Raw genomic sequence first — 13,932 nt, 5'->3', positions numbered from 1 at the left:
GAAACCTTGAAAGCTCGCGAGATCAGGGTGGTCTCACGAGGCAAATTGTATGATGCAAACGCACATGTATGGTGCTAGTCAAATTGAGAGTACCGCCATTAAAAAAGAACTACAAAAAACACCAAATGACTAAAGCTCTTCATTATTTAAACCAAAGCACATGAAATTGCATAGATTTGCATATGTAACAATTGGGCCATGAACTTACTGGCAATAAAAGGCGCTGCCCTTTATAATTTTTTTTCCTTTTCTTCTTCTGTTCTTCCTATTCTGTTCTATTTACACTGCTGTCTCCATATAATCTGTAAAACTCCCTGCATAATTATAATAAAGCAATTTATATGCATAAAACAAGTGGAACAATAGGGCCATACTGCTCCTCTTGTGAAAGTAAAATCTGTTGGACTCTTTTTGGCATCAAGACAATTATTCTTATTGCCACATTGCCAGACAGGACACTGTAAAAAATATATATAATAAGAAAAACAAAAGAAAGGGATCCCAATAGGTCAGAGGAAGAAAAAAAAACATATTTCATACTTTATACTTAGCAGGATATAGTTTGAGACTACAAAAACCCCCAGCATTTAGCAAATACAGATAACATGACATCTTGCAGGCAGACTAACATTTGAGAAGGATGGTGCGTATATCTTATCTGAGCATCACTGTGCATGTTTGGTTACTGAGGCGGTATGGTAATATGAAAAAATTGGCAATTTTTCAAGTTTTACTTGATGCCACAGCTGTCCTTTTTCAACCACCAGTGAATGCATGAGCCAAACCAGAAGTCAGATGTTGTGATGTAATAACTTCCTGTGTATTTCAGGATAAAACATATTTTTCTCTTTTTTTTACTGTTGTCTAACATGTTTTTGTGCTTACCTGTTATAGAAAAGCTAAAACACACAAAAAAAACTTTACTTATTAGGCTCTTGGTATTAAACTTTGCATTAAACTTATGTGAACTCTTGGGAAGGGTGCAACTGGCCACTGTTTCCCTTGCAGCGCTCAGGACTGTACCCAAACTAGGAGAAGATGTGAGCCTGGCATTTTTCTGCCGGTTCTGGTGAGAAGCACTGTTTAAAATGTTTCTGTTTGGTTCTGTATAGGACCCACTGGTGTCGGCTTGGATGAACTCAAGAAGAAACTGTTGATCTCTGACCCTCAGCACTTCGGTTTCACCATCCCACGTAAGTTCCTTACAGTCGTCTCTCTGAAGCTGCTCCGAATGTTGTCTGAGTGAGAGTCTGAGACAACTCGCAGTGTTAGCTCAGCTGATTCTTCATCAGCTCACATGCTGTGTAAGTGTGTTTTTGCATTAAACATAAGTAAAGTCTAGTTTCTATCTATCGAAAATGTTCTTCTCGACCTTCACTATTAAAGAAAGTAAAGTAAGGACTTACTCAGTGACATTAAGCAGATCTCCAGTCTCTTCTCTGACTGGTGGAGCTCTGATATTCCTGCTAAAGCAGAGACATATGTTGCAAGTCAGTGATTCCCAACAGGGGGTATGTGTACCCCTAGTGGTCCGGTAGTGCATTGCAAGGGGCACATAAAAATATTTTATTTCTCAGGTAATGAAATCTGTTCTACTTTGTGAGGACAACATTGAAAACTAAAACTAAAGCTTTTTTCATCCAAATAGTAACTTATTCCTAAATGTTTGAGTTCATTTTAGGCTTTGAAACCAAGCAGAGTAACAGATTGGATCAGCTGCTGATGAAGATTCTCAGTCATCCAGGTCATAGTCATTCCGTAAAAGTTCAAAAAATCCACTGGACTTGGTTTCCAAAGTTTGAAGACGTTTCGCCACCTCTCCAGGAAGCTTTCTCAATTCAAAGTTGAGTCAACTTACTGCGGATCCAGACATTTGAATTGAGAAAGCTTCCTGGAGAGGTGGCGAAACGTCTTCAAACTTTGGAAACCAAGTCCAGTGGATTTTTTGAACTTTTACGGAATTGGATCAGATGTTTTTCCACACCTGATTAAAGCCAGCTCAGGTGTCACGAATGATGAAAACAAAGTAAATTAAAGAGTCAGTCTGACTATAATTTTTCTTCCCGATTCACCAAGTTTATGTGATTATCGGGGAGGAGCAGCAGCTTTATAAACAGGTTTATAACATGATTTTTTTAGTATTATTTAAATTCCTTACTAACTTCCAAGCAACATATTTCTGTTTTTTTTTTTAACTTGAGTTTGAAAAAATAAAATGCCTAAGAATTAACTGCTCAAATTAAAACAGTAAATAAAACACTCTGTATTTTATAATCAGTTATTGTACGTGCAACTTTTGGACAATATCAATACTTTTGACTGAGAAGGGTACTCATTGTAAGACAAAATGCCCAAAGGGTTGCATAAGTCAAAAAATAGGTTGGAAAACACCGATGTAAGTGACACAGCTTGTTCTTGAGAGCCGGTGTTCCGTCAGATCAGCATACCTATAATAATAATAATCAATCCAATTTATACCGCGCTTTTCATTAACAAAAATCTCAAAGTGCTAAACAGTGCAAATAAAATCAAAGATAAAAATCAACATCATAAAAATCATGTGGAGGCAGAATAGGCTTGCTTAAATAAAAAAGTCTTCAAGCCTCTTTTAAAATCAATCAGTGGTTGTGGAGCTCTCAAATGATCTGGGAGAGAGTTCCAGAGACGGGGGGGCAGCGACAGCGAAAGCCCAATCTCCCATGGACCTTAATCTGGAGCGAGGAAGGTGAAGGAAGTTGCAGTCTTGTGATCGTAGAGATCTGGTCTATAGTCAATATGCATGCACTAGACCTCAAATTTGTGTTATCCCTTTAGTTTTGTACGAAAAATAGACTTTAAAGTACCTTGACGGGTGTGTATCCCTTTAGTCATTTACAAAAAAATATATATTTAAGTTCAGATTGCCATACGCTTCAAAAGACACCAAAAAGTAAGTAATTAAATTGTTTTTATTTGTACATGACTAAAGGGATACATGCACGTTGAGGTAGTTTAAAGTGTATTTATTTGTACAAAACTAAAGGGATAAACTAAAGGGATAAACTAAAGGGATAAACTAAAGGGATAAACAGGTATTGACTATGGGTATGCTGGTCAGGGTTGTAAACTTCTGACATGCTGAAAGGAGACGTGCTTCTCCCACCACCCGTTTTACAACGAGGCGTTCAGGTTGGGCTTTTATAGAGCTTGGCATCGTTCTATAATTATGAGGTTCAGGCAGGTTCAACTCCTCTCTGTCTCTATCTCTCTCTCTCAGATACCACTCGGCCCAAGAGGAACCAGGAGAGCGATGGTGTGGAGTACCACTTTATCTCCAAACATCTCTTTGAGACGGACATCCACAACAACAAGTATGTAGACCTGTGAAGGGCTCAAAGAAAAATACGTATTATGATGAAGAAGAAAACTCACTGCTGAACTTAAACCGTTTTCTACTGATTAGACTTTAAGTTCCAGAAGCTGCAGAAACTCTGTACATCATTATTGATTGATGAGTTTAAAAAAAGGACCAACCAGCTGGAAAGATCAACCTCTGAAAAGTCTGAAATGTTTTCTATCCATTTCTTTTTCATCTGGAAGCCCATCTTTGGTGATTTTACTAACCTTCAGCGGTTATCAAAGCTGCTGCAAATAAGCGAGTCTCAGATATTTAGGTTCACCTTTTATCAGGCTCCTCTCCTGTGGAACCAACTACCAGTTTTAGACCGTTAGGCAGACATCCTGTTCACGGGTCTAAAGGTAGACGTAAGACTTTCCTTTTTAATAAAGCTTATAGTTAGAGCTGCTCAGGTTATCCTGAGTTATCTCTATAGTTATGCTGATATAGGCTTAGACTGCTGGAGGACATAGGAACTTCTTTTCATCATTTTGCTTCATTCTATCTCTATTCTCCCACTCTGCAGAATCTGTTAGTTCAATCTCTAACGTTCTGCTCTCTCTGCTTTTTCTCATAGTAGCTTCATCTGGTCTGTTTTTGTTAGGCTGTGACTTTATCCTGGAGAGAAATATCAGCTGTGCTGCTGCCATCAACACCTTTGTTTATATTATGAGCTTGGCCTGTTTCTCTGACTGTGACTAACTGTATGTGCTCTTTTTCATTCTCTGACATGGGAGCTTTGTGTTTGCTGGATGGGGCCGCTTGTGGAGCTGGTAGACAGTTATGTTTTGTACCTCTGCTTCTTTCTGTATGTCTGCTTCTGTCTCCTTGAACCCTAGCACATTGAGCCTGGTTTTGCTGGAGGTTTCTTCCTGTTAAAAGGGAGTTTTTCCTCTCCACTGTCGCTACAAGCATACGTAGTGTGAAGGGTTGCCTTCGAGTCAATGAGTAAATGCAGTCAACTGGTTTTTCTTAAATAGGAAACCTTGAATTAATTCACTGGATGATCTGGTGAACTGTAAAGTGCATTGGGATGACTGTGATATATATATAAAAAAAATAAATTGAATTGAAGAGCCTAAACTCCATCAGAGAGGTGATTCCTTTCCTGTCCACTAGAAGCAGAGTTCAACAGGGACAGCAGCAGTCTGGTGTCTCCAGTGTTTGTTGCCTCATTTTAGCCAGCAGCGCCCTGCTGTCATCTGTCTCTGTACCTCGGTATGAGCAGCTGATGACCGGGCCGGGCCCTGTGCTGGTCCCTGATCTCCAGACAGTCGCCCCCAGGTCTCCGCCCGTGCTTCCTCCTCTCTGAAACCGGCCTCTGTGGTCTGCTTCCACATTTGTGGCCAACAAATTAAAAACAAGTTGTAACGCTTAGAGGGATGATGGATGCCTTTCTGCTGCTCTCACACGAGCTGGAGGGGAGAAGAAGAAGTCACCCTGCAGGTTGGACACGCAGGATGTTTCTGCACACAAACAAACTCAGTTCGATCAAGTGTTTGACACACAGAGAGTGCAAAGAAAGTCCCAGCATGTTGAGAGCAGGAGGACGGGGTGGTGGCGCTGTTGGGGGAGGTGTTATATTTAGGACATGTTGCGGTGGAGGTCAAGGCATGCAATGTTTTTCACCGAGTCGGAGGGATGAGTGACAGAGCTGTGATGTGGGCTGGACGAGTGGAAATGTCCACTGTAAAAATTACAGGCGGCTCAGTGAAGGAGAGGAGATGAACTTGTTTTTGTTCTGGCTCATTGCAGCAGCAGAAACTACGCTCTCAGCTCTGAAAAAACAGGCCACAACAACGTGTGTTCAGCTTCAGCTATTATGTCCAATGATCTAAGTCGTATTTCTACCCTACTACAATAAACCCCATAGATGCTCCAAGCTTTCAGCTTTTACAGGAATTTCCCCGAACTGGGATGTTAGTTAGAGACACAAACAGCTTTTAAAATCTGAGTATAAATTTCTTATTTCTCTCTCCCTCCTCAGGCTGGTGGAGTACGGTGTGTACAATGGGAATTATTACGGAACAAGTCTGGACTCTGTCCGCTCCGTCCTCTCCAAGAACAAAGTCTGTCTAATGGATGTCCAGCCTCATGTGAGTGACACTAAGCTCTCTGCTGCTTCCAGATGTCCCCCAACATCCTGACACCTTCACCTCCATGCATTTCAGCCCCTCTGTTTATGTCATAAGATCTCCTTCTCTGCACTTTTCCTGAAATGTTTCCAGTTTGTCCAGTGGATCTGGAAAAGTTGAAAAACCAACTAGACTAGTTCAAACTTCATTATTCTCTTTCTTGTTTTTTATTTGTTGTTCTAGACAATAAAGTTGCTGCGAACAGCTGAATTCAAACCCTTCGTTGTGTTTGTGAAACCTCCCCCAATTGAAAGACTGAGGGAAACGAGAAAGAACGCCAAATTTCTCCCAGGCAAGGATGACAAAGGATCTGCCAGACCTTTCACGGTGAGAGACCCAAAACCTTTGGAGAGTTACTATGTCCTTCTGTTGTACTTCTGAGTAACAAAAGCTCTTAAACTATGGATGTGGAGTAATTACCTAAGTGGCATTTAGCTGTTGCAAATCTGCAACATCTGCCTGGAGAGGGTTAACATTTGTATTCCAGAAGGTTATTCTCATGTATGTTATTGAAAATCCTTGGGCAAAATATCTAGATTTGTCTAAAGACATTGCTTCCTGAAAGCTTTTTTTTTTCGAATGGTTTAAGACTTAGCATTAGCACAATGGCCTAAAGTAGCAAATATGGTACAAACTGAAATGTTCATATTCAAGCTAAAAGCGACGCTGAAAGACCCTCAAACTTTAGTAGCACTCTGTGTTGTGTTGTTACCATAGGTGTTCAGTGTCTCCACCTTTATGCCTTTTTTTGTCTGAAAAAGAGCTGATTTTTATTAATCAACTTTTTCTTAGTGCGAAAATGGAGCCCAACAGGTTTACTTTCACGAATTAAGGCTTTCACTCTTTTAGACCATTTTATATATGTTTAAGTAAATGCATTTATTAGACATTATTTGGGGGATTTGGGGGAAAATAATTGGTAAAAGGAAAGGGAACGAGGTGAAGCAAAACGTTAAAAGGGAGTATCTGTCATTAACATTTTTTTCCTGCATTTTTCCTGCATGTAATGCTTTACATAGTTTTAAAATGGTGCTTTTACTGGAGTAAAAAGCTTAATTCAATACTCTTAACTTCTACAAAAGTAACAGTTGGATTTTTACCTCGATAATACTTAATAGTCGGTGTGAGGAGCCAAAGAACCCCTCTTCCTTTGTTCTTCTTTTCTTCATTAGTTTATTTGGTTCTGTTTCCATCTCTATCCATCCTGTTGAGCCTTTTTGCTGTAGAATATATAATTTTACCTGCAGCCCCAGATTCTTATTGTTGGATGAAAAAATGTCACAAACCAATCAGCACACAGATTTGTGGTCAGGTCTTCCGGTTTTGGGGGACAGCAGCCATCGGGACCAGAACTGATCCAACTATCAACATAACTTAAGTCTCTGTGGTTCTGTTCACTAAGTCGATTCACGGAAGACAGCAGGACAGAAACAGCAAGCAGGGCTTCAGCTGACTCTCACAGAGTTTTTATATTTAGCTGGAGCTAATCCATTATGAAGCAGAAAACCACCAGAGATATTCTGGAGTAACTTTTGGCTGAAGGAGGCGTCTCTAAAAATGGAGCTGGAAGCTTTTAGGAGCCTGTGTTTATGTGCATACAGGTTTAAAACTCCGCTCAGCTTGAATCCTCCAGGTTTGTTTTGGTGTTTGAGTTTCCCAGCATAAATCTGCATCTCTGTTTGTTTATAACTCTGTTTAGCAAAGTGGTTACTTATAAAACCGTATCTGTCCTCAAATGTAAAGCTGAATGTTTCAATAAAAACCAGAAGAGGCTATTGGGGGAGGCCAGAATCCACATGGCTAAAAGCAGAAAGCCTCAAAGGGACCAATGCAGAGGGAGATCTGGGCAGGTTCAGAACTCCTCTATGAATAGAGGAGCCCCAAGTAGGAAATATTTACCCCGAACCTGCTAAAAATATTCAGTAATGATGTTCCTCACAGGTAGAGCTGGTTTTATTCTTCACACCTGATGACTTATACTCTGATGGACTTGTTTGCAGACAAAGGTTCCTCTGTGCAGCCAGTTCGCCAAGCCCAAAATCAGCCCGCTCCACAAGCTGTCATCTCCCATCGCACACAGACTGCAGACTGACAGAAATGGAGACTTTTCCTGTCTCTAAATCAGAGCTGTATTTAGCTGTTTGCCTGTTTGAAGGATATTTCTGAAGATGATGGTTGTTTTAGTGGGTTGCATCTTGGTGTGTACTCCGTGGAGGGAATAATGGAAATTCCTTGAGGTTTCAGGGCATAATCTGTGGCAGGGTTCATGAGTGGGAACCATGTCTCAGGGAGGATATAACAGGCTCTGCACAGGCCTCTTTATGTATAATTGTGTCTTCAAAGCAGCGGCTTTAAGGCCTTGTTGTTCTAACACTCTAGCCTAACCCCTCCCCTCTGTCTTTACATGGGGTTATGGCTCAAACCAATCAGGGTTCTAAGATCTCTGGATGTAACGAGTTTTTCCCTGCTTAGAGCTTCTATGCAATCTATTTGGATGTGCCAGACAAGTCCAACAACCTCATAACCTGAAGGCGTCTATTTTCCGTAGCACCTAGATACAGATGCCACCTTTTATTTTGATCAGATAAGGTTTTATTGGCTAAAAAGCCCTAAGGGTGTTGTTTATAAAATATTGAAACCTTTAAAGAACTCCCAATAATTTGATGAATTGTGCATAACCATTAAAGAACTTGAAAGGATAGTTCAGGTTTTCTGACATGAAGTTGTGTGAACTGTTCACCATTTGTAGCTGAGATGCAAAGATGTCCATACCGTTACCGAGCCTCCTGCCATGAGAAACAGCTGGTAATGCACCGGAGAAAAGGTTAGTTCTGGTACGTTACGGCGGCACGTTAATCAATGGTTTCCAAGCTAAAAAAAAACTATGCATGTGTTTTGTCAGACTATGTCGACAATTTCAAAACATCCGGGTGGAATGTTATCTCTGCCGCAAACACTCTGCTGCATAGGTGCGGAAGAAAGTTCCAGAAACAGAAATAAATCAAACAGATCATTAACCGCCAAATAGTTGGAAAAAAAACTGTCTTCTACCTCTATCTTTACCAGCCGCTTCTAGTAGCAGGAGGCTCAGTGGTGGTAGGGACACTAAACTATCCCTTTAATAGAAAAGTTACTCAATAAATCCAGTGCCAATACATTTATTAAAATTTTATGATTCTTTAATTAGTATATTTTTAGAAGGGAAGGTGTAGACAGTATTATCGCAGTTGCATTATTTAGTGGTGACATCTGCAGAGCACACTGGCAGGGATGTATTAGCTGTTATGTTTGCAGGAGGTTCCAGAAGATGGTGGTTAATAAACGTTTGGAACAATACGATATCTCATCCTCAAGGGTAACCGATATCACCCTTCTGCCAGTAATTAAGGACAAAGCTAGTAGAGCTGGTAGCCTTAATAACGACACACCAATAGCTTTAGCTAGTTTGATATCTAAGGTATTAGAAAAAATCGTGCTTGGTTGCCTCAATGCATTTATTACTACAACAGATAATCAATTGTGTTTCAAAGCCAAGTCGGGAATTTCTATGGTCTGAAATAAGCAGCAAAAGCATATCTTAGAAAAAAATGAATCTCTGTTAATTAGGGGTGGAACGGTTCACAAAATCCACGGTTCGGTTCGATTCACAGTTTCATGGTCATGGTTTTTGGTTCAGTTCGATTCGATTCGGTATATGTTGATTGTTACACCGAAATCCCATAAAAATTTATGAAATTAATGAAAAAATCCCCCCAAAAATATTGGATTGTAATTATTTTAAATGATCCGCAGAAACCCTGGATCATTTCCGTATGTTTTGCTGCTTTGAATTTAATCATCTCGCGCATTTCCCTCTACGATCTCCAAGGAACTCAGAGCGGAGCAGACGGGAGCCACAGTGGAGGCTGTAGGCTTTGCTTTGAGCAGCCGGTCTGGAGCGCAGCGGGGCGGAGCGGGGGTTGCTGACGGAGTATGAGGGATTTCGGGGTTAGCATGACATGTTGCTGTTAGCATAAACAAAACGTGTTGCACGATGCTTGCAGACTGTTGCACTTTTATCCACAACTTTCTTTCCGCCGTCATCGTAGGTCACTCTAAATGCAAAGTGGTCCCATACAGCAGACCTATAAAGCGCTGCTGGCGCGTCTTCCAACTCCAGTTCTTTCCCACTCGCCATTCCGACACAGTTCTCCACAACAACTGATTTTTTTCCCTGCTACACCCGGCTACGCTGCTTCGCTTCTTCTTCTTCTTGTTAAGTACTGGTGGTTGGCTTTGGTCGCAGTACCGCCACCTTCTGCTCTGGAGTGTACAAGAAAAAGGAGCAGCGCATGAACCGAACGAAACACACGCGAATCGAACCGAACGGTTCTGACGGTTTTTCATAAATCGTCCCATCCCTAGTGTTAATTTGGTTTATTGATGCCTCTATGGCCTTAATTGTCACTCAGGGGTTGATGTTCGGGCAATTGACTTTCACATTTCATTTGCCCAGAAACAATTTTTACTTGCCCAGTATAATGTTTGATAAATACAGTTCCTGGTGTGTATATGCATGCGTCAGATAATGAACTCAAGCCTACATTACCGTGTTAACATGCTTTTCAAACTAAACTTTGCTTTAAACTGTTGTGTGCTTGGAAAAATATAAATTGTAATGTTAAAAATCTAAAGAAACTTGACAGGTCAAAAACTTACACTACTACTACTCACCAATTTAACATGTTTAGCTCTATAACATTTAAATGCACCACTCCAATGTCTAAGAGAAAAAAATTTATGAACATTTTTTAATGTATGACTTTATGGGGGAGCAGACACATTGGTACCGTGAATTCTCTCAATGAGGTTCCGCTTTTGACTGGCAGCGTGGTCCAGGGCGGTATCCTAACCACCACTTTCCCGTCTTTCTCGACTCCATCAAATGAGGTTTAGTCCCTCTGAGCTGACAGAATGGTTCAGCATCAACTCACACTTTAGGCAGGCTGGAACCACCTAGTGGGAAAGTTTGTGCACAACCATATATTCTTTTAATTAGCAGGATAACTTGTACTCTCTACTTCAGTGGCCTTGCATTTCATATGGTGGAGGGTAATTCCTCTAGAACTGTTTTCTTGTTTCATTTTATATGTAGAGTTGTTTTTTACTGCCTGGTTTCTTGGAGGAAAGCCTCTCTCTAGGTTATGTTCTTTTCACCTCCACACATCTGTTTCTCATCAATGTTCTGCCATGTGCTGTAAAATCTATAAAAGATGTGATAACTTTTTACACGTGGCACGTTCACAAACTCTGTTGGGATGTAGGCCGAACATTTCGCCACTGTTTGCCTTCAGATAAACATACAAAGACAAGACCGATCTTCTTTAAAGTTACTGACACAGTTTCTTACTCCTTTGATAATTAATGTTATATCAGACCTTGTTGGTTCGACCAGGCGCTGACCACTGACTAGTTCATAGTCACAGTGGTACTCTCAAGAGACTTCCAGAGACTACAGCCCCAACATGGTTACTCACAGAGTTGGGCAATGGGCAAAAGTCTTGCTGATTCACAGAATAACGGCTCTGTGGTCCTCCTTGGGCATTGCCCCTTGGTTCTCTTCTATCTACTTGTTATCACGTCTTCTGCAATGAGATTAAGCACCATTTTGTTCTGCCTTTTTCCTTAAATACTCTTCTGCTCAGTGAGGAGGTACATTTTCTAGGGAACTTCTCAACCTTAAATAACTGCTGGTAACATGTAATCAGTCACAGAGACTAAAGCAAATAGGTATTCAAAGTTTCAAACATTAGGTCCGTATTCATGTTACATATACCACAGATGATTCTATTTTGATCTATTTCACAATGTCTTAACATAAAAATCTTAATTATTCTTTAGTTATGAGGTTTCTTTAAAAATGTTTGGCAGGGAATCAAGCATGACCTCACTTCATTGCTGCAGATATTGAAACTTTTAAGGAAGTCTTCCTAAAGATAATTTAACTTCCTGTTTCTTTCTCCCTCTGTGTTCTGGACCCTGCAGGAGGAGGACTTTAAGGAGATGTTGAACTCTGCTGAGGTGATGGAGAGTCATTACGGTCATCTGTTTGAGAAGGTCATAGTGAACGATGACCTCACGACGGCGTTCAAGGAGCTGCAGTTGGCGCTGAAGCAAGTGGAGACGGAGACTCACTGGGTTCCAGTCAGCTGGACTCACTCCTGAGACCCACACTGACTGGGAAAGGTGGAAAGGGAAGGGCTACAAAAAACAATGGACATTTTAAGTCTCTTTTAGTTCAACTGAGACTGATACCTGGTGTCTGATGAGGAATAAACAAGACAGCACAGATTGGTGCTGATGGACCTGAGCCTTATCAAGCTAAAACTGATCTTTTAACTTTGGGTCAAGTTGGATTCAGAACTCAGCTGCTTGTCTGGTTAGATAAAGCCTGAGGGTTTACCGCTTCTGTCTTAATGTGGCTCAGGAAGCATATCTGGATCACACATCACCGGCCTGGAATGTTGAACAATCTGGACCTTCATAGAACGAGCAGTTCCTCCTGCATAAGAAAACCAGGACTCCATCTTTAGGGTGTTTAAAACATTAAACTTGTAGAAAACCAAAGGGAAGAATGTTTTTCTGTTTGGTGGACTGTTTAGAACTGATGTCAGTAAAATAACTTTGAGGGGAAACGGAGAGAAAGAAACAAGCAAACATGTCTTCTGTCTTATTTCTGTGCTTCTAAAGAGCTTCAGTGACTGTTGGTCCAAATGGAAACACTGCAGCTACTCTCTCTAAAAATGGCAACAACTGTCATTTTATTTAAAAGGAAATTAATATATTTTCTATAAACTTTTAGTTCTTTTTAAAATACTTTCTATGAAAATGTTTCACTTTAAGGGAAACTTGGTTTCAGCTGTAGCCCCTCTTACTTACTAACAGCAGAAACATCTCTTCGTTCATTTAGGTGTTTAGATTTGATTTTTCCAGCCTGGTTTTCTCCTACAAAGCTTCTCAAGAGTTTTTTTATTTAGCTGTTGTATGTTCCATCCTGGAGCTGTTTGAATCAGTCCAGCAGACCAGCTTTGTCATTTATAGAACTGAGCACATTAGTCTTTAACAAAAAGTTTCACTATTGTGTTTTATTAGGGTGGAGTTTTTATTTTTATTCATATAAACATGGTTTCAGTGAGGCTGCTAACTTCAGGACCTTCAGGAAGTAGCTGCTCTGGATTTAATGAGCATTACAGGTGTATTACTAGAGTCACTCAGTCTTACTGACTCATACTTAGTTTTTGTCCACTTCTTTCTAATGTATGTATCAAAGAAACACTTTCATTTCTTCTGAACAGGTTTCTTAATTAAAAGTTTCCTCCTCGACTGGTTTTGTTTAGTTGATGTAATTTTCATGTAAACAGACCAACAGTTTCCATGACGGTGGGCCCTCACCCACAGCTGTCCACAACTCCTATGATAAATTATTTAAATGATTGATCAGTGCTTCCAGAGTTTATTACTCCATCTTGTCTTTACCTTTATGACACCTGCTCTATAGAATCAGATTTGTAGTTTATACAAGAGAGGTTTTGATTCCTTTATGTAAATTATGGTGTTAATCAGGCAAGTTGTATGAAATTTAAGTAGATTTCTTATTAAAGAAAATGAAACATCTCTTCTAATGTTGTGTTAATTTCTGTTTAAAAAGCTCCTGAGGATCTGTTAGGAGGAAAAGAATTAAAAAGGATTCCTGTGGTTCAGTTATTCGTCCCTCTGAGTGTCACTGGAATCTATTTCAGAGAACAAAATATTCCAGTTCATACATTTCATCTTGTAAATGAGATCACTAGAGAGCAGTCAGTCATTCAATACATACTTTCCTTACTTGCATACTATCCCAGCTGAATTTAAAAACTTTGTCTACATTCCAACTACTGTTGATTTATGAATCCTTTTGGTTTATAGCATTGTAGTGGAGCTCTCTGGGGCTGGATCTCCTCAACTTTACCTAAAACGTAAACTGTAGACTTGATGCCTCAACAGAAACCAGCAATAATTATGGATCAAATGTATGAAATCACTTTCCTATAAGAATATAAAGCATCTCTATTTACTCACATGAGTAATTACTCTGGGTTGGTAATCTGGACCAGTGAAAAACAGTGGATCTGATGTGATCGGGTGTCCATATTTACAGTATGTTGATGGGGCTCTGTGGTCAGAACCAGCTAGATAGGAAGGTCTAATGTTCACTAAGATAGATGTCCTCTTAGTGGTTCTCAGTAAGTTCTAAGTGACCTAGTGGTTTATGGTTTGAGTACCAGAGGTCAGTGGTCCTGAGTGAGTTCTAAGTGACCCTCAGGGGTTCTAAGACCTTAGTGACCCTCAGTGGTTCTGAGTGAGTTCTAAGTGACCCTCAGTGGTTCTGAGTAAGACCTTAGT

General features: G+C 40.2%; 1 protein-coding gene across 2 annotated transcripts in view; it reads left to right on the top strand.

Moving 5' to 3' along the window:
- Positions 1-13,858, top strand: part of mpp7 (membrane protein, palmitoylated 7) — a 150,729-nt gene extending 136,871 nt beyond the window's left edge. For both annotated transcript variants that reach the window (XM_015375518.1, XM_015375519.1), the window contains exons 13-17: positions 1,113-1,193; positions 3,257-3,350; positions 5,364-5,472; positions 5,695-5,838; positions 11,536-13,858. In XM_015375518.1, the coding sequence (XP_015231004.1) occupies positions 1,113-1,193; positions 3,257-3,350; positions 5,364-5,472; positions 5,695-5,838; positions 11,536-11,715 (608 nt within the window). In that variant the 3' untranslated portion in view covers positions 11,716-13,858. The remainder of the gene's footprint in view (positions 1-1,112; positions 1,194-3,256; positions 3,351-5,363; positions 5,473-5,694; positions 5,839-11,535) is intronic.
- The last annotated feature ends 74 nt before the right edge of the window (positions 13,859-13,932 follow it).

This window comes from Cyprinodon variegatus, unplaced genomic scaffold (assembly GCF_000732505.1).
Source record: "Cyprinodon variegatus isolate N-32 unplaced genomic scaffold, C_variegatus-1.0 Scaffold120, whole genome shotgun sequence".
Lineage (NCBI taxonomy): Eukaryota > Metazoa > Chordata > Actinopteri > Cyprinodontiformes > Cyprinodontidae > Cyprinodon > Cyprinodon variegatus.
This window is presented reverse-complemented; position numbering and strand designations above follow the sequence as displayed.